This window comes from Odontesthes bonariensis, chromosome 21 (genome assembly GCF_027942865.1).
Source record: "Odontesthes bonariensis isolate fOdoBon6 chromosome 21, fOdoBon6.hap1, whole genome shotgun sequence".
In the NCBI taxonomy this organism is placed as follows: Eukaryota; Metazoa; Chordata; class Actinopteri; order Atheriniformes; family Atherinopsidae; genus Odontesthes; species Odontesthes bonariensis.
The window spans coordinates 9,886,204-9,905,375 of NC_134526.1; the positions used below are offsets into that span (position 1 = coordinate 9,886,204).

General features: G+C 41.7%; 3 protein-coding genes across 3 annotated transcripts; 1 reads left to right on the top strand and 2 right to left on the bottom strand.

The window, feature by feature from the left end:
- Nucleotides 1–3,362: 3,362 nt before the first annotated feature.
- On the bottom strand, nucleotides 3,363–7,991 carry p3h4 (prolyl 3-hydroxylase family member 4 (inactive)). The gene is made up of 7 exons (XM_075454684.1): nucleotides 7,450–7,991; nucleotides 6,813–6,962; nucleotides 6,550–6,721; nucleotides 6,342–6,470; nucleotides 6,103–6,248; nucleotides 5,587–5,670; nucleotides 3,363–3,883 (listed from the first exon to the last, which is right to left on the bottom strand). Exons 1-7 carry the CDS (start codon nucleotides 7,891–7,893, stop codon nucleotides 3,734–3,736), a joined length of 1,275 nt encoding a protein of 424 aa, XP_075310799.1. The 5' UTR covers nucleotides 7,894–7,991; the 3' UTR covers nucleotides 3,363–3,733.
- Nucleotides 7,992–9,839: 1,848 nt separating this feature from the next.
- Nucleotides 9,840–14,372, top strand: LOC142371971 (peptidyl-prolyl cis-trans isomerase FKBP10-like). Its single transcript, XM_075454683.1, has 10 exons — nucleotides 9,840–10,134; nucleotides 10,566–10,711; nucleotides 10,794–10,983; nucleotides 11,077–11,222; nucleotides 12,292–12,481; nucleotides 12,556–12,701; nucleotides 12,796–12,985; nucleotides 13,235–13,377; nucleotides 13,470–13,633; nucleotides 13,760–14,372. The coding sequence occupies exons 1-10, from the start codon at nucleotides 9,941–9,943 to the stop codon at nucleotides 13,946–13,948; spliced, it is 1,698 nt and encodes a 565-aa protein (XP_075310798.1). The 5' UTR covers nucleotides 9,840–9,940; the 3' UTR covers nucleotides 13,949–14,372.
- Nucleotides 14,373–14,536: 164 nt separating this feature from the next.
- LOC142371974 (cytosolic 5'-nucleotidase 3-like) lies at nucleotides 14,537–19,062 on the bottom strand. The gene is made up of 9 exons (XM_075454685.1): nucleotides 18,930–19,062; nucleotides 18,492–18,590; nucleotides 18,334–18,403; nucleotides 17,486–17,532; nucleotides 16,280–16,365; nucleotides 16,099–16,188; nucleotides 15,845–16,007; nucleotides 15,563–15,763; nucleotides 14,537–15,479 (listed from the first exon to the last, which is right to left on the bottom strand). The coding sequence occupies exons 1-9, from the start codon at nucleotides 18,930–18,932 to the stop codon at nucleotides 15,369–15,371; spliced, it is 870 nt and encodes a 289-aa protein (XP_075310800.1). The 5' UTR covers nucleotides 18,933–19,062; the 3' UTR covers nucleotides 14,537–15,368.
- Between the last annotated feature and the right edge of the window lie 110 nt (nucleotides 19,063–19,172).

Genomic DNA, 19,172 nt, shown 5'->3' on the forward strand with positions numbered 1-19,172 from the left:
TTGATAAGAGACTTGTCTTTCCAATGCCTGCCTGCACACAAACTAGACCTGCCACTAAATGAGCCCACAGATTAATGCTGGACTAGCACACAGACCGAGATTGTGTTCCAGGAGCTGAGTTGTCCTCTTAAAGGAGGGAGACCTGAGGCGCAGTTCCTCCAAGGCCGGACCTTGACTAGGTGCATCTTAAAATGGACAGTAATCTGTTCTAATCTACAAGTGTTGGCAACAAGGAAATGTGAAAAATTAAGAGATTCTGTAAGGATGTTTTCCAAAGAAAGACTGAGGAAGGACTGATGAGCATAGATGCCATTTGTTTTTAACTTGAGGTGTCCTAACCCCCCTCCCCTAAACAAGTTTTCAGGTATAAAAAAGGGAAGCTAGGTGTTGTGGTTTTGGGATCATTTTAAATAACACTGAACTATGAAGCAGCAGAGACCGTAACTTAGTGTTTTAAACGTCAGATTGACCAACATACATTCCACTTTACCCGTCTGTGCGTTCTCACCACTTCCAAAGTTAGTAGGTTTACTCTGTATGTCTGTTCAAGAGTGAATGTATGGGTGAAAGAGATTTTCTAAGAAAGGAAGAATGTATGTGCGCTTACATTAACGTCAGGGGCAGTCGTGTCCACCTACACTTTAACACTCCTATCACAGGTAGATAGGCAGGTTTTTACCTCTAGAGGATCATCTCCTTTTACAACTTGTTGTTCGCTGCAGCCATGATTCCATAAAAGGCAGCACATTCAAATCAATTTTTATGTCATGTGTCTAAAGAAAAGGAGCACTTGCCCAGTGTATGCACACCTGTTTGTAAATAATGTGCAAAATATAATGAATGTTAAATGCAATGTATGAAAATGTATTGAAAGCTATGTTAGAATAATTAGTTTTATCTGTTTCTGCAAACATTTAGCTCTCCGTATCTTGACACAACCTGCATCTGCAAATCTCCCCTGAAGACAGCACCCTCCGTGCATCTTTTAATGTTGCAAAACAGCTGACCTAGCCATCCTCTCTCACTGAAATTAAATCTTTTGTACATTTGTTGACAGCCCTGGGCCCTGAGTGACCGTCTCGGCACCGAAACTTTATATTGATCCTCGCTGTAAATGAGATTAAACAGATCTGGTTTGGGGTCCAAGAGGAAGCTTGTGTGATACTGTAAGATTGTATGAGGTCAGTTTGTTTGAGCTTTGCACTGTGGCAGATGCATTATTGTTATGATTACAATATGTACAGAGCGGGTATCAAATACAATCGGGAACAAAAAACGTGTGATGCATTATTCCCCATATTTTTCAACACCATCTTTTTGAAGTGAAGCAATGCAAAAGAATTAACTGGATGGATTGAAGTAAAGGAAAAATAAAACATTAAAACATGAAACCACCACCCCGATTCTCAAATCTCACTGCCCGTCCTTGGTGGAATTGAATGGTTAGACTAATAAATACATTTTTTGGGGTTTGGTAATCATTAAACACGAGGTTTACTTGAACATAGAACGAGAACAACATATCAAATGTTGAAAAAGGGGAGTTTGGGATTTTTTTGGTGCTTATTTTTAATTTGATGGCAGCAACACGTTGCAAAAACATTGGGACACGTGAAACCAATTCCTGAAAAAGTTGTGTCATACAAGAAAAAAAAAACAAATACCATAGGTCTGTAATGTGTTTGGGTACAAAGAAAGAGAGTCCAAATCCCTTCAAAGCACAGATGAGGAGACAAGTAAATAATTAGATATTTTTCAAATTACGCTTCTCAAAGTAAAATTGCGGCAAATTTGGAGATTACATCATATATCATATACTTTTTCAGATTCAGAGAATCTAACAACACCGAACGGTTACATTCAGGTCCTGAAGCAGGCTTTTACAAACAGCGTTTAATTCTTTGGAGGCAATAACCGTATGGACTCAGAAACACTTCTTAAAACCATCATTCAACACAGTTTGTCACTGAATCCACAAACGAAAGTTAAAGCTCTTCTTTGTCAAGATAAAACAGATATGAATAAGATCCAGAAACACTGTTGTTTCCTGTGGGGCCAAGCTCGTTTAAGGTGGACTGAAGTCGAGTCATAAACTGGAAAATCATCGACCCTGCATCCTTCTGTAATAGTATGCAAGTCCATTGGTACAATATATCTGCTGCCATTCTTTTTCAAGGAAGGCCTGTTTCAACAAGATGATCCCAAACCGCATTCTGCACATATCTGAGCAACATAACTCCAAAACAAAAGAGCAATAAATGCTAAACTGACCTGCCGACAGTCCAGCTCAGGGGTGTCAAACTGATCCATGAAAGGGCCGGCGTGGCTGCAGGTTATTGTTCCAACCCTGCAGCATCACAGCTGATTTTTTTCATGCAATCAACTGAAATGTTTAAGACCTTCAGTGCAGACTGTTCAGTTGATTGAATGAAACAAGTCAGCTGTGCTGCTGCAGGGTTGGAACAAAAACCTGCAGCCACACCGGCCCTTTCATGGTTCAGTTTAACACCCATGACTCGAGCTCTTTCACCCAATTCCAATATTTAGAGCGGGGATCTCATACTCCGGAGCTCGAGGGCCACTGTCCTGCAGGTTTTAGATGATTCCCTGCCCCAACACATCTGATTCAGATCGATGCCTCGTTAGCTGGTTTGTGCAGAATTTAACAATCTTTTGAAGAGATCCATTTAATCTAAATCAGGTGTGTTGGAGCAGGGAAACATCTAAAACCTGCAGGAGAGCGGCTCTCGAGGACCGGAGTTTGAGAGCCCCGATTTAGAGCATTATAACAGGACAAATAACTTGAACAAAGCAGCCTCAAACTGTTGAGCAGCTAAAATACACACAAAAAAACATTTTTCCCAAACTGTGGGAATCTGTCCTCTCAATTCCAAATAGAAGAAAAAGTGATGAAGTCTTAACATGTTCCTGCTTCAACTATAGCTGCTGGCATCAAATTCAAAATTAGCATGTACTTAAGAAATAAATGTTTCAACACCGTTTTCTTTATACTTTCAATAAAACAGGGGGTTTTGGGAGATAGGAGATATTTTTTCGGAAATCAGTTGTATTTAACCACCAGTGGTACCACAACGCCTGCATTATCAGTATACCCTCAGGCTCAGATTACCCTTGCACCAAATGCTTTCTGCTCATTTGAATAATTGACAGTTTTTTTTACAATGTTCCACATTATTAAATGGAAATCATTTATTTTCTTGTCTTTGAGGCCCTGTTTTGGTTTACCATCATTAATAACGGTTAATGGATTTTTCAAAGTACTATTGTGATTCATTTTTAAATGAATTTTTTGTTGTTGCATGTCCGACCGATTTCTCATCAAGGAGGTGAAACAAGAAAAATTATATTAAAATATCATTTTAATTAGAATGACTGCATGAGGAAAGCTACATGTCACCTTCCTTATGCCACAGCACATAGGCATTCAGCTTTCATTAAATAACAAATGTTAGTATAACTGTAGAATAGTCATTTGCATTTTTTTTTTTTTTTAAAAAAGGCTGATGGCAGCCCAAGACTGAATATGTCAATCCCTAAATTTGATCAACATGATGGATACTGCGGGGTGAAAGAGAAAAGGGATGAGGGTTTTTTTCTGCTAAACACAGTTGGGAATGCGGACGTCTGTTTGTGGAAAGGTCTTTGGCATGATGTCACAAGAGGTAAGGCAGAGTTGGAAGAAGAAGCTTTCGGCTCATGGATGAGACAGACGTCAGTCTGCAACCTCTCCATTGTCCCACTTAGTTTTGGGTTCCTGCCACCATTCAGCCAGGAAGGACTCTTCGTAGTCACCCATACCCTCGAATTCAGTGTCAGGATGTTCTGAGCGAGAGGTTGCCATTTCTTCTGGACTGACCACGTCCTAAAAGGTTAAAAGGAAACACAGGCAGTCAACAGAAAGCAAGCAGTTTACTATCTTACTCCCATTCTAGCTGGAAAAAAACTGATGTATTCCTTTCTGATTCCTATAAATCTGTCGCTTGTGTACCCTGTAATTCAGCCTGAACTTTCATAGTCCTCCACCCGCTCTCAGGTCCAGGCAGTGTGTCAACAGCTGGGAGGGGCTAACCCAAGTTAAATGGATGTGGCACAGTCTCAGAGGCCAACACCTCCCAGCCACATACCACACTCTGTTGGCGGAAAATACAACCCACCTCCACCTCCACACCCACTTCCTCTGGAGCCTTCCCCCAGCTTTCTCCCTTTCATCCTCATTTCTTTCTTTCTGCATCTTCAACAGGAGCATGTGTTCAATCTGCAAGCCCCTCTCTTTAAGTGTCATTTAATCTTGTCAGGTCATGTGGAGTTTAGATTTTATCTGCTAAGGCACTGAGATGTCTGGCTTTGATACTGCCGCCACTCCAGCACAATCAAGACTGATGGAAGTTTGATTTTTCTGTTTTTCAGAATAATCAAATAAGATCAGATCATAAGATCAGATAAGCAGAACTAGATGTAGGATTTGGATAAAATTCATTGTGCAATTTGTCCATTGCCATAAATAAAACACCTTTTATCAGCAAAAATGCCAACAAACCAAACAGAAGTAAATTTTGTTTTCGATTTTCGTTTGATCATTTTGTGTCACAGTAGCCCCATTCTTTGTATTTATTCAAAATAATTAACCTTCTTACATGGGAACTATCTTGATAGAAGTGTATGGAAAAATGCGGAATGTTAAAAAACACTCGGCAGCGGAGCCAGCGGGTACACACTTAACTTATGGAACTGCATCGCCTTTATTCGGTCAGGATGAATGTGAAAAGACAAGCAGTGGTTTGAGATCGAGACTGTCTGCTTTGCAACATAATGGTGCAATCTCTGTGTGAAAAGGGCTTAAAACTCTTTCAGTGACGACCAACAAAACCACATTGGATACTTTACCGGGTGTGCTCTTATCCTGTTGATGATGCAGGCCACGTGATACACAGACAGCCAAGGGAAAAATGTTACTTCATTACTAAAGTTGGAAGATTAAAGCAATGTAATAAAAAAAAAAAGGAAAAGAAAAGGCCACAAAGGGAAAATATACAGTTGTTGGCTTGAGAATGGTTGCTCACACACATCCACCTGTTTAATGTATCGACATGAAACCCAGTTAGTGTAACTGCATGACAGAGGAGCTTTACTTTAAATGTTGCAGCCACAAGGAATTCTCAGTTTGTGAAGACATGCATGTTTGTTCCTGTGCTCAAGGCAATAAAAGAAAAAGAAAAAACTCCTTAGAAGTACCTTTGCTTAGCATTTAGAGAATTTGAGCAGCTCTTATCATACTTTCAGGTTATCTTACCAAGTTTGGTAATTTCTTTTTTTGTCGCTTTTCAAAATATTGCTTCAGATTATGTGAATGGAAATCCTTATTTTTGATTGAGGACAGAAATAATTATTACCCCTCCAATAAAACTTGAGTATTTTACGGTATTAAAATGTCAATATAGACTTTTTACATGATGAACATATTAATGACCAGATATTAGGTTTCAGTGTTTAATGACTGCTTGGAGTGGGAGTTGAATTCACTACATCTTTCAGGTGTGTTTGTAAAAACCAGCAGTAGAAACAAACCTCATCGTCCGTCTGTAGGTAGTTCTGTGCAAACGTCAGCATCTCTTTCTGCTTGGTTGTCTGGTTCAAGTACCTCAGGGCTTCCTGTAAAATAAAAGACATCAGCACTTATGTAAGCTTGAGCAGCAGGTGAATAGGTTTTTACGACACCAAAATGTGAGCGACTAAGCTACAGATTTGGGCTGCAGGGTTTTTGTTTACCGTTTTTTCCTCTGCCCGCTTTATAAGCCTTAAAGCAGTCACAGCAGGCTGCCAAGTTTTGTTGAGAAAGCAACAAAGTTGGCGTGCCACCACAGCTCCGCACACAACTGGTTTACACAAGCTGGTGTCAAATATACACCATGTACAAAGGGGGAAACAAGTCTGTTTTTACACAACTATATGGGTTTCTAATTACAACCCTGAGATTGTGTTAATGTTCGCGCCAGCACTGTTTTCTGCAACTATTTCCCTGCTTTTTCATCCACCTGATTCCAGAATAGCTGACGGCTCAGGATTGGAAGTAGTTTTACTTACAGGCCGAGGCTGAAAATCTTCTTCCTTGAGGCCCCATTGCTCCCGATAGAAACGATAGTAGGCCAAGTTTTGCTGCATCACCTTGTCGTTGGGGTCAAACAGCATGTAACTGGCTGCACAGGGAGCTGCGTTCTTCACATCATTCACTGGAAAGTGTGACACGATAACACGTTTTAAGAGCATGACAGAGACTTAGATAAAAGCTTAAATTCAGAGTGTTCCTTTATGATGGATCTCACATTTATAATATGAAAACTGGAGGTAGTGATACATGGTGGCCACAAATTTCTCCACAAAGAAGCCTCCAACGTTCGGTGTCAGGCGCTCCTCACATTTCACTTTACATTTCAGCACATCAGTGAAGAGATCTGGGGGAGGTGTGACAGAGAAAACCTTATTTTGTGTCTCTCACCTACTGCAGCTGCTCCTCAACTGCTCTCTTCTTACCTGCCAGGGTTGGATAGAAGTCTTTGAACTCTAAGATCTCATACGAGCCCTCACAGACTCCTAAGCAGAGGCTATAAATGTCAAAGTACTGCGTGATGGCCTGCTCCATGTTTCTGGCACTGCTGCTGAAGTCTCCGCTGTTGTAGAGCGTCACACTCTTGAGGAAAACACTCTGAGAAGCAAAGACATACATTCTTATAGGAGGGTAGGATTCAAACAGCATGCTTTTTATCGGCGCACAATGGAAATGTGGAGCTACCAACTTCATACGGCTGCTCCTCGAGGTCGATAAGATACTCCTCCACATCAAACAGCGTCTTGTAGTAGTTCATGTTTTTAGTCAAAGGGGGATCGTTTGGGTTCTTCTTCAGGAAGGTGTGAGCTGCAGCCACAGACTTCTCCATGTTGTTAAGCTGGAGAACAATGCAAAGCATGATGACAGTCATCGTGAGATGGAGTTTCCAAAAATACTACATAACACACACTCTGTCACTAACTAAGAGATACCAATCCCTGATGCTGGAGCTACATCTGAGTGCTTTGGGATGTGTGTGTCTCAGGAGTAGAATAGGGGGATTGTTTTCAGGGGAACACTGGAAGAGACGTGGCACATGCTCAGCTCGGTCTGCAGGAGGGCACAACAAAGTAGCAGGGAAACTACACTCTTCACCTCTCACACTAGAAGTGTTCTCTTGGTGAATCAAACCACGTCTACCAGCCTAGAGGAACCAGAAGTGGACGCCTTTGTTGCGTCTTTTGCGTCGTTACGCACAGTTTTTGGGACGCTTAACTCACAAACCATATGTTCCTACGCTTTAGCTCCTAAAACCAATGACTTCGTAACTGTTTCATAATAAAATGCTCGCATCTGTCAACATAACAACAGCCTTTTGGTCTCACCTGGAAGTATGCATACTGAATGTACCGATACGGTATTCTTTTCTCAAAAGTTTCCAATAAGTCCCTCCGCGGAAAGGAGATGTTAAACACTGGGAAATCCGCCTTGCACTTTTTAAGGCACGCAGCCCTCAGCAGGATGTGGCGCACGACGCGGAGGCTGCTGTCTGGGAACAGGGTGTCGTTGTCCCGGCTGACGGAGCTGCAGTTGCGGCTGCAGAAAGCCTCGCTGTCCCGCAGCAGCCGGTGGAGCCGCAGGCTCAGCTCTAAGTATTTAACGCTCTCTGCCCAGTTCTGCGCAGAGTACTGCTCCAGTGCGTAGTTGTACGCGGACTCCAGCGGCATGATGTCCTTCCGAGGGAAACTTTTGAAGCTGTACTTCTCATACTGAGCCTCCACAAGAGCCAGGATGAGAAAGGCCAGACACAAGCTTCTCAGGAGCATCATTACATCCGCCGGCTCCGACGGGAGTCTGTTCTTATTTGAATGGGTCAGGACTCTTCCCCTTTCTTTACCAGGGATTGCTCATGTCTGCCTGCACGTAGGCTCTGAAATCCCTTTAGAAACAGATGCTGAAAACAAGAACATCTGGTTCTGACTTTCAAAATACAAGCATTAACGTGCCATGGGAGATGGATTTCTAAACATCCTGAACTTTTTTTGAGATTTCTTGAAGTTCTCTTCTCCATAAAACATTATTTTCAAACATAGGCTGTAAAATAATCAATTTGTTGTGCAAGGCAGGTATCATTTAAAGCGAGGTTCTAGAAAATGCTGCTCTTATGAATTATTGTGAAGGCAGGTCTCTCTGCTTCCGGTGCAAATTGTGATAATTCTGGTTTACTAGACGCAGACGTCACACCTTGGACCTAAAGGAGGAAAGGGTCCAGTTTTCAGGTTCTTACAGGGTCATTAATATCACAGACGGACCTGAAAACAAACCCAAATGTAACAATAATGGAAAATGAAGTGCATGTATCAATAACACAATCAATGAAACTTGAATATTAAAGTGTAATGTGCCAAAAAATATTTGTAGAATACATCAACTCTGAATAGAAGAGTTTTTGGAAGCATAGTTTTTGTTCGGATTTTTTTTTTTTTTTTTTTTTTTAATGACAAGCTGAAACATGCTCTGGTGAACTTAACATTCCACCTGTTTAGCTGACACATCACAGGGCAAATCCAATATCTGAGTCGGCAGTATCTGCTGAAGCTCCACGCGAATCATGGTGGAGGGCTGCAGGCGAGTTATGCTGCTGGGATGGTTATTAGGACCCAGAGGATAAAAACTGAACTGAGGCTGACAGATTTACTCCCAAGCAATTCTGTTTAGAACTTTTGAAGATGTCTGGAAAAAAGATTCGCAATATAAGGACTAAAGCTGTTAATATATGGCACCAATAGATAACTCAGGGTTTTGGGGCTCCTGAGTGCAACCATGGGGTCAGGTATCTTGAGTCAGACTTTACACGTTTGCAGAATTCCATTAAAAAGTGGGTGGGGGCCTGGGGCCACTCCTCCTCCCGCAGCTCTCTGGAGCAAGCGACCCGAAAGATGCAATAAGTGAGCCAGAAAGAGCTGGAACAAAGCCGGATGTGAGGTCGGTTTTCCATCTGCACTAAAAGCATGAAGCAAAAACAGTCAGCGTTACATCTGCTTCCATGGCAATCACCGTGAAGAGCGCTGTCAAACCTTTGTTTGACTTCATCATCTGTAGGATATAGATATAACCAGTAAGTGAAGCCTCTTAAATATGTTAAACACAGTGCAATTTGAGTTATTGCAAACATCCTCACTGAGCTGCTGGAAATATTCTTTATTTTAGTGTGCAACAAGGTGTTGGAATCATTCCTCAGAGATTTTGGTCCATATTGACATGACAGCATCACGCAGTTGCTGCAGATTTGTCGGCTGCACATCTATTACACCAATCTCCCATTCCACCACATCCCAAAGGTGCTTTATTGGATTGAGACCTGGTGACTGTAGAGGCCATTGGTGTACAGTGAACTCATTGTCGTGTTCAAGAAACCAGTTTGAGACGTTATGAGCTTTGTGACTTGGTGCATTATCCTGCTGGAAGTAGCCATCAGAAGATGGGTGTGCTCATGATTAGCTGTTTGTGTTAACAAGCAATTGAACAGGTGAGTGTACATATACCTGGTGAACCTGGGTCACATGTTTTCACAGTTTATTTTAGCAATCTAACTTACTTTTATTGGTAGAAATGCCTTTAGCACATCTGTAGTGGAATGATGAACAAGCACAACTTTGACCTCCATCTTCAACACTGAAATAGCATTTGATTTTATTAAGGTAAATGGCTTTTGTTTTGGAATACATAACCGGAAGCTGTATGAGTTTTCCAGCACGCTTCACAGTACTTGTTGCAGTACCTTTTTCTCAGTTCTTTCCACTTCATGAACCACATCACCCCTCTGGCTGGCTGCTACAGCCCCTCTCCCTGCTCTGCCGTTTTCCTGGTTTGCAAATGGATCTGATCATTTCCTTGGAGCTTTTCCTTTCCCTTCACGTGGTGTTTTGCAGCACCGGGCCAATGGTGGATGTTGTCGTGGATCGGTACGACATACCGAAAGTTTGTCCCCGAGAAGTGCAAATAGAAGACTTCATCCGCTATCACTTTAACGGCACCTTCTATGAAGACGGGAAACAGTTTGACTCCAGGTAAAATGACCCGATGCGAAACCCTTACAGTTGCCCACTGAGTGATTGTCGATGTTTGCGTGAACAAACAGACGTTTGTCACATCTACAGTGTTCAATGTTAGCCTCTTGCAGATGTAATGTGAACAATTCAGTCCTTATCTTGTCATTCATTTAGGCTCACAAAGTTTATAATAACTGCAGACGTGTCAATATAACTGTGTAATTAGATGTACCTCAACCAAAGACTTTGGGTCACCTCGGTGTGGCCCAGTGTTTGTGCTGCAATTTGTTACCAAGTTGTAAATGTAGGTGGAGAAAAGGGGGGATTTTTTATGTTTGTTGCCATACAAATCATTGCAAATACATATATGTATGTTTTTTTCCTCAGGTTGCAACTAATTTCACATTTCTGCCCATACTTTTCTGTCACCCACCTTCCTACTTCTGCAGCCATGACCGTGGCAAAGCCTTCATCAGCCAGGTGGGCCTGGGCAGACTCATCACAGGGATGGACCGGGGTCTGCAGGGTATGTGTGTCAACGAGCGCAGGAGAATCACAGTCCCGCCACACCTGGCATACGGCAGCATTGGAACAGGTACAGCAGAGCAAAACCTCCACACTGACAGTGCTTTGCTCGTGATGTCATGCATGCTGGTTTGTGTCAATCTGTGCTGCAGGTGGAGTGATTCCTCCTGACGCTGTGCTGGTGTACGATGTCCATCTGCTGGACTTATGGAACACCAATGACAAGATTCAGATCCGCACGCTCAACAAGCCCACAGGCTGCAGCCGTGTTACTGCGGCGTCAGATTTCGTCCGTTACCACTTCAATGGCACCCTGCTGACCGGTGAAACCTTTGACTCCAGGTGAAGCCGCACTGTCGCCCACCACTTCCTGGTGTACAGGCACCTCTTCTTTGTTTCTGTGCTTTACATGAACTTGAAACTGTGTCTACTCAGTTACTCGAGGAATGGAACCTATGACACCTACCTAGGGCAAGGCGACCTCATTAAAGGCTTGGACGAGGGTCTCCTGGGCATGTGTGTTGGGGAGAGACGGGTCATTATCGTCCCACCCTTCCTGGCATTTGGAGAGAACGGCCACGGTACGGGCTGATATTCAAGAAGGATGTGGCTTTAACCTTTTTTGCTCACCTGTGCATAGAATTAATAATGATATAGTTAGAACATTTCTCAGCTAGGATCACTAAAATTCTTAGTTTTTAGTATTATTTTGCATGTATTTGGTGTCAAACTTTTGTAGTAATGAAATTGGATCTCCATATATTATATTACAAATATGAAGGTATGAAGGCATTAGATCCAAGGGCCATTTTGTCTCATGTACTTTTACCACAAAGTTGGTAATTATAGTTTTCAGTCGAGTCCACCAGAGCTGAAGTGAAAAAATAGATTTTCTGATTCAAATTGATCTTCATTTGAATGATGTTAAAATCGATTTCTAAAACCGTGAGGTCGATCTTTTGATATGTACCCCTTCCTGTGGGTGTGCAACGCCTTTTATCCGCTTTTTCTCTTTTCATATCAAGGCAAACTTGTGTGTTACTGCAAGTTTCAAGGTTTCATGCTAAACTAAAATAAACAGTCTGTCACAAAAGGACACAAACTAACTTGGGTTTCTTCTTTGAAATATTGAGAGCAGCAAGTTGATCAGTTTCTACAGTGACACTCTTGCTTTCAATGGATCTTACTGAGAGTTTTGGGTCTCTTTGTGTTCAGTTGGCAGACTGTGATGTGTGCTCAGTTAGTTGGCTTTACTAGTTAGCTCTGCATTTTTTTTTAAGTATATGCATCTATGATTTGCATCGTTTTTATGTCTGGTGGAGGTGTGAGTGTTCCTCTGGGGACTTGTTGAGTGCTGTGTCATTGCTGCTGAGCTGGCTGCAGGATGGTTCGTGAATCTCTCCTAAATTATAGGGCTTGCTTTTAGTTAAACTTCAGTGTCTCATTTTCTGTTTCTACACTTGCTGAACACAAACGATGCGACTTGGAGTTGTTCAAGGGTCACTTTGAAAGAGCTGTGATTTGTAATCACAGTAAAGGAAGAGTAATCTGAGCTCACACTTCTGCTGAGTACGTAAAGCAGTTAAGTTACATTTTCAATCTGTATTAAGTATTTCATCACATTTCTTTTTTTTGCTTTCTTTCTTACAGGAGCAAAGATCCCCCCTCAAGCCACTCTTTTGTTCGAGGTGCTGATGATTGATGTTTTTAACCCAAAAGATGATCTTATTGTGGAGGTGAAGGAGGTACCTAAAGGCTGCACTCGCAGGACGGTGGCTGGAGATTACATCCGCTACCACTACAATGGTACCTTCCAGGATGGCAAAGCCTTCGACTCCAGGTGAACCTGAAGTTTTTCATTTTCAGACAGTGCATAAAGTTTCCTCAATTAACACTTCCTTCCTTTTCACGCAGCTACCAGCGAAACAGCACCTACAACACTTATATCGGCATGGGATATGTGATCCGAGGGATGGACAAAGCTCTGCTGGGGCTTTGCGTCGGAGAGAAAAGGAGGATCACAATTCCTCCTCAGATGGCGTATGGCGAGGAGGGAGTCGGTGAGTTAGACCCCATGCATTTAGGAGGATTTAAAATGCATTTGGATGGTGCAACAGACCACAAAGTCTTGCTTATTTGTCCCTCTGGCTGCAGGAGACTTCATCCCTGGCTCTGCTGTGCTGGTCTTTGACATTCACGTCATTGACTTCCACAATCCCAAAGATCCAGTTGAGATCAAAGTTACCCACAAGCCTCAGGAATGTAATATGACCAGCGAAGCTGACGATTTCATTCGGTATCGCTATAACTGCTCCTTGATGGACGGCACCCTTCTGTACTCCTCGTGAGCGCCCTCTGCTGTTCATTCTGCTACACTGCATCTTCCACCTTCTTGCATGTAATCATTGCTGGCTCTTTGTCTGACAGATTTCACCGGGCCTGAAACTAGACATAACCATTTATGTATCCATGACAACAGCACATATACCTGCATGCCTTAAGGTTCTGGTTCAAGGAACAGTTCTATTAAGCAGGATTTTTTTTTTTAAATGTCTCTATTAAAAGTGATAACAGCTTACGTGTTGCATTGCAGTGACCAGTACGATTCACCTTCTATCACAACTCTGGGAGCCAGTAATGTGATTCAGGGTCTGGAATTAGGTCTGAAAGGCATGTGTGTGGGTGAGAGGAGAGAAGTGGTCATTCCTCCCCACTGGGCGCATGGTGAAGATGGAGGTCAGTTCTGGGAAATTCTGAGATGCACCATTTTTTCTTTAGTTGTATCTTGTATTTTAATCATCCGGTCTCATCTGGATGGGTGCTTTCAGCTGGAGGAGTTCCCAAGAGTGCAGTGCTCCTCTTTGAACTGGAGTTGGTGGAGTTGCAGAAAGGTGTGCCTGAAGGCTACATGTTTGTGTGGCTTGGAGACACCCCTGATTACCTTTTTCAAACTATGGATCTCAATGGGGACAAAGAGGTTCCTCTTGAGGAGGTAAGTAGAGGAAATATCTCTGGTCAAGCTAATCTTTCTTCCAAATTTAGCTTCTTGAAAAAAATAAAATAAAAATAGAATGTGGAAGTACGCAGTAAGATGTTCAGTCCAATGTTTTTTCTTCAGTTTTCAAACTTTATCAGGCTCCAAGTTACAGAGGGCAAAGGTCGTCTTCGGCCCGGGCTCGACGCTGACACCATTATTAAGGACATGTTTGATAACCAGGACCAGAACAAAGATGGGAAGATTGTGGAAGATGAAATCAAAATTAAGGCGGATGAGAAGTCTGAACCAACGACACGAGACGAGTTATGAAGTGGAAGCGCACGGTTCAATGTGTTAAAGAATAGCCACACAAAGGCAGTGGTTAGGTTGTGGTTTTGGCAACTATTCTGACTATTGAGCCTTTGTTTGAGGCATTTGGTTTGCTGCTGAAGTAATGAAACTGTCAAAAACAGTCAATCTTCATTCATGGGTTAGAATATGGTAGACTGGAAAATGCTTTTACATATCAAAGAACAATGGCTTAAAAGGGGAAATCCAAAAACCATTCAGGCTACAAGTTCTGAAATCATTAATCTATAAAAAAAAAATTTTTTTTTAAAAGTGAATTTCACCCCGACATAAAATGACTGAAAACTACTAGTTGTACAGTATGATTTGTGGGACAATACAATACATTTTCTCATTGAAAAAGATGTATTACTATGTGAAACTAAATAAACTTTTATAATAAAAAGACTTTTCCATTTATTCTGTACAACTGCCACCTTTTCGAAATAGTCTGTCAGACCTAAGTTTAAGGAAACAGGAAGTTCAGTAACACATGAAACCCCATTTTATATCAGACAAGTTGGAACATAAGAAGTGAAAATGTGAACAAAAAGAAAAATATAAAGGATGGATAAAACAAAGAAAGGTTTATTGAAAACTCTGTTCTGCAGAAACTGACACTTGTGACTTTTTATTTCTCAAAGACCATTGAAATGACTAAAATAATCGTGTTTTCTTGGTAAAACCTTCGCACCTCTGAGGTAGCAGGTTAGTCCATACAAATGACACAACCTCTTCGTGAGCTGATCCCAAAAACATTTTCTTTTCTAACATAAAGAGTAGCTGTTATAAATCACCGGTAATTAGTAGTGCAGCAGTGTCACAGAAGAGAAATAATAGCTGCAAAAAGAAGGCTTCAGGTTAAAATACACGGGCGAGGAGCTTCATTACATGCAAGAGGCAGGAAATGACTTTCAAACTAAAATCACAAACCAAGTGCTGCCTTTTATCTTGTGCGTTTCACTTTCCCATCATTACATCCTATGAACACCAGAAATGTGTGGGAAAAAAAAAATCAGATTAAGGAAAAAGGGGGAGGGGACACCCATGACCACATGCAAACTTTGCACACCGTGTTGGACGATGCATATTTGGCTTCAACAACATTCAGAATGATCGAAAAGCACTTTGGCCAGTGGACAAAGATTATAGGGTAACGTGGAAGGGGAGCAGTGCTGAGAACTTGCCTGTGAATGTTCTGGCAAGGCATTTTGTGCGTGTGTGCGTGAAGGTTTTAGTAAAGATTTTTAAAAAAACAAACAAAACAGAAAAAAAAAAAAAAAATCAATTATGTTAAATTCCTATATGGTTGTTAATAAGAGTCCCACTTGCACTGTCTGAGCATGGACCTCTTCAAGCCGATGGTCCCGGAGTGTCCTATGGCCAGGGGTCAACTATCAGTTTACTTTTTGCCAGTGAGATGGAGGACAACAGCATTAGGCACTTCTAAGGTTTCATCCTCTACCAACACTATGTCATATGCGTCCAGGTATGACTGTTTCCTCTCCTCCACCTGAGAAGAAAGACATTTTACTAAATATTTCTATGATATCATGAGAATGAGAATGAGCTTGAGAGCATGTGCTTTTTACTTACCTTGTCATTGAGGAACCCAATCTTGAGGATGTTCTTCATATCCTGCACTCCATCAGCCATGGCCAGATCTCCAAGAGAGTCTCCCATTAGCAGCACGTTGGGCCGTGTCCGTAGCTCCTGGAAATGGCCTGTGTTGAGCAGCGCACCTTCCCTTTTATTGTAGATATGAATCAACTCTCCCTTGAAAGCCCTCAACACCCCCTGTCCGAACAGATCGAGGTCATTATCATTTAAATCTCTACGGTTGGGATAAAAATCATAGTTTGTGGCGTGGCAACTCACAGACTCATCGAAGTCCATGTAGTTGGAGAAGACGTTTACGTTGGAGTGGAAGACCTTGGCTTGTCGAATCACCTCTTCCAGGATGTCTCCTATCCCAGCAGAGAAGATGAGCAGAGGGACGCTGTGCTCGTGCAGGTGGTCAAAAAAGAGCTTGTAACCGTCCCTGTTAAGGAATCCACTGGTTATTCAAGAAGCCACATCCCAAAATGCTAAAATAGCAACTAAACGTTTTTCTAGCTTTCAAATGTTCTCACCTCAGCCTGGCCTCAGACTCGTGCACAGCTGTGGCCAGCAGGTCTTTCTTGATCTTCTGCTTTACCAGGAGTTCATGAGCTTTGGTCCACCTGTGACATACATGAGCAGCAGGGTCAACATGGAATGCTCCCTGAACATCTTATTAAGCACAAGTGGTAATAATCAGTGATGAATACTAACCATTCCACCATCATAGGCAGCTTCTCCTCTACCGACAGTGAAGAGTCAATCTCTATGGGGTAGTATTTCTTAAGAAGTTCATCCAGCTGAGGAGGAAAGAACAGTATTCTGATAACTGACAAGGAAATACTGGGATAAACTCTTACTAGTCTAAGGTTCCCAGAAAACATGCAGGGGAGACTAATTAGAGTTTTAACCCATGGTATGTCCATGCTTTGACACTTTCTCTGTGGGAGATCATCGTACATGTGAGCACAGCTGAATTCACAGCACAGACGTTGTCTTTAAGTTACTTGAGTGGCGGCTTTGTCAGATGACAGTGCGGTTATAAAATCTGGATTTTATTGGAGCGTTGTGACAGTCTGGAAATGTTTTGAGTGACCGTGAACAGGCACTTAGTCAATAGCCTGCTATTGAATCATCATTTCTGACGTGTGAATGGGAGCAGCTTCACCAAAATTAGGCTTTTTAATATACACTTACGCTTTTTTTAAGAAAAAGAGGCAAAAAGATGGAATTTTGGAGTGCGTGTATCGCGCCTTGGCCCATTTGAGTCCAGTTGAACGTACACATACAAGAGGGATTCAACCCCCCAACTTGGTGTGTTAGTTTGAATTTGACAGTTTTGATTTTGTACAATTTCAGCCAGATTAACATGTTTAACCGCCAAGTTTTGGTCTCACAAACAAAATAATCACTTGTTTTTTTCTCGTGTGAGGTAAATGTGTTGATTGGTCACCGACATGATTACTCTCTTTATCTTTGCTTTCTTTTCTTGTCACCCACTAGATGGCAGGCAGGGTTAGTGCAAGAATGTGAACGAAATGTGATTTTACTTTAGAGAAACACAAAAGTGACACCGTTTCATAACGTACAAATAAAAATGTAAACACTAACAAGTAGAAAATGCATAATTATCCACATCTCAGCAACGGTTTACACATGGAGGAAAACTCTTAACTATTAAACTGAACTGTTTTCAGAGAATCTCGGCCCTAACCTTGAAACTTGCACGTTATTTTGCACCACAGCTTGTTCTACTTTAGAATTACATACAGAAATAATTACGTCACTTAATTGATATGATTTATGTACTGAAGCAGATGAAGTGTCACTGTTCAATGTGACAACCCATGTGACAGCAGATGAGCAGTGGTGGGGAATTTATTTAATGAAAACAACCCAGCTCAGAAGCAACTTTCTTACCTGTTTTCTGCAGTCTTCTGAGATGACTTTGCTGTTGTCGAGAATATCTGCAAATAAAATACACACCATGACACAGCCGTGAAACATTTAGTCAAAACAACAGGTTTGAAAATATTTGGAAACCAACACAACTTTGGTCATTAAATGTTTGCCACCACAAACCTAAGTTACAGTTAGTTAATGTGGTGTTGGCTATTCCTTTGTTAATGCCTCCTCAGTTTCACAGTTAAAACATCTGGAAAAATATTCCAAGTGCAACAAGTTGTGGAGCGGAATTTTTAACTGATAGATAAAATTAGGATCGAGCTGTACCAGAATCGAATGAGGACAAACTTTGGAATGGCTCCTAATCTATAAGGAAACAACATCATCCATAAACAAATAGAAGGCAGTAAGATGGTATGGGCATGCATGGCTTTCAGTGGTTTTGGGTTGCTAATGTTTAATGATAATGTGACAGAAGACACCTAGATGAATTTTGAAGCCCAGAGAGATTCAGCTAAATACATCAGCTGATTGGACAGCGATGAACAAGACAGGTGGACAACGACCCAAAGAATACTGAAAGCAACCTAGGAGTTTTCATGACATAAACGGAAATGTTCCACAATAGCTGAAACAATCACATCATCACATTCTGATCAAGCTGCACTTTAATTGCAGAAGACAAAACTGAGGGTTTATACTGACAACGACCAGCAACTGAAGGCAACGACAGCAAAAGGAGGAAACCACCCGCAGTCCTTATTCATAATAGCTGTAACTTGAAGATGTTTTAGTAGGCTAATAAAACGTTTTAGATGAATGACAACCTCTGACAACAGGTTGTGATTTGACAGTGTACTCACTGTGGCAGGTGGGGCACCTTTTTCCATTGTATGAAAATCTTGTTAGGGTCATGTCAAAGTCTGAGATCACCTGGATAAGATAAACATATCAAATTAGGCCCACTAACGCTGTTCTCTTATATGGCTGATCCTGTTTATGATGGGTTAAGTAAGGATACCTGCAGGGTCTTGGAGTCAGCCTCCACCATAGCCTCTAGGATCTCCTGTACCCTCTGAGGGTCCTTCATGCACACGGAGGGGTTGGACAGCTCTGGAATCTGTGCCAGGCAAAATGTGTAAAGGTTAACTAAGTGTCTAATGAAACAGATCGTTAAACAGCATTACTGGCTGGAGCTCTGTCGTTAACAATACCTCACACTGTACTGAATCCGAACTGACACATTATTTAACTATGGGGCCTGTCTATATCGGAACACCGACGCATTATTCAAAAAGTTTTCTTGAGCTAACATGCAGAGGCATTAGCTAGCTGCAGAACAGTAACAAGTTAGCAGTAGCTTGACCACGCTTTTGCTAGCTAAGTTTGCTAGTTCACAGGTGTGGGGAAAACATTTAAATATTTAGGGTTCCTCTAAAAGTTTGCTTAATAGTATTACCATGTTTCTGAAAGATATTGCCGATTCGTTGCAGTTATTCAAGCAAAAGGTGTGTCTTGAGCTGTCAGGATCCGCTGGACGAGAGCTGTGTTAGCAAGAAAGACACCGCTGCCTTCCAGTACTTTCGAATGTGTCGGAATCTTTAGGAGTGGTGTTTCTGTAACGCACACCAAAATAAGTGGTTTATGACAATTTTCTTTTATGCTCAAGAGACTAAAATGTGAATTTTGAAAATTTCATGTA

Coding starts and splice junctions, on each gene's coding strand:
- LOC142371974 (XM_075454685.1), bottom strand. Junction 16,008..16,098: donor GAGTCTGAGGCCAGGCTGAG/GTGAGAACATTT, acceptor ATTCCTTAACAG/GGACGGTTACAAGCTCTTTT. Junction 15,480..15,562: donor TTGGGTTCCTCAATGACAAG/GTAAGTAAAAAG, acceptor CTTTCTTCTCAG/GTGGAGGAGAGGAAACAGTC.
- LOC142371971 (XM_075454683.1), top strand. CDS start 9,941: ATGGATCTGATCATTTCCTTGGAGCTTTTCCTTTCCCTTCACGTGGTG. Junction 12,702..12,795: donor GTATGGCGAGGAGGGAGTCG/GTGAGTTAGACC, acceptor CTCTGGCTGCAG/GAGACTTCATCCCTGGCTCT. Junction 12,986..13,234: donor GGCACCCTTCTGTACTCCTC/GTGAGCGCCCTC, acceptor GTTGCATTGCAG/TGACCAGTACGATTCACCTT.
- p3h4 (XM_075454684.1), bottom strand. CDS start 7,893: ATGATGCTCCTGAGAAGCTTGTGTCTGGCCTTTCTCATCCTGGCTCTT. Junction 6,722..6,812: donor TCGAGGAGCAGCCGTATGAA/GTTGGTAGCTCC, acceptor TTTGCTTCTCAG/AGTGTTTTCCTCAAGAGTGT. Junction 6,249..6,341: donor CCAGTTTTCATATTATAAAT/GTGAGATCCATC, acceptor CACACTTTCCAG/TGAATGATGTGAAGAACGCA.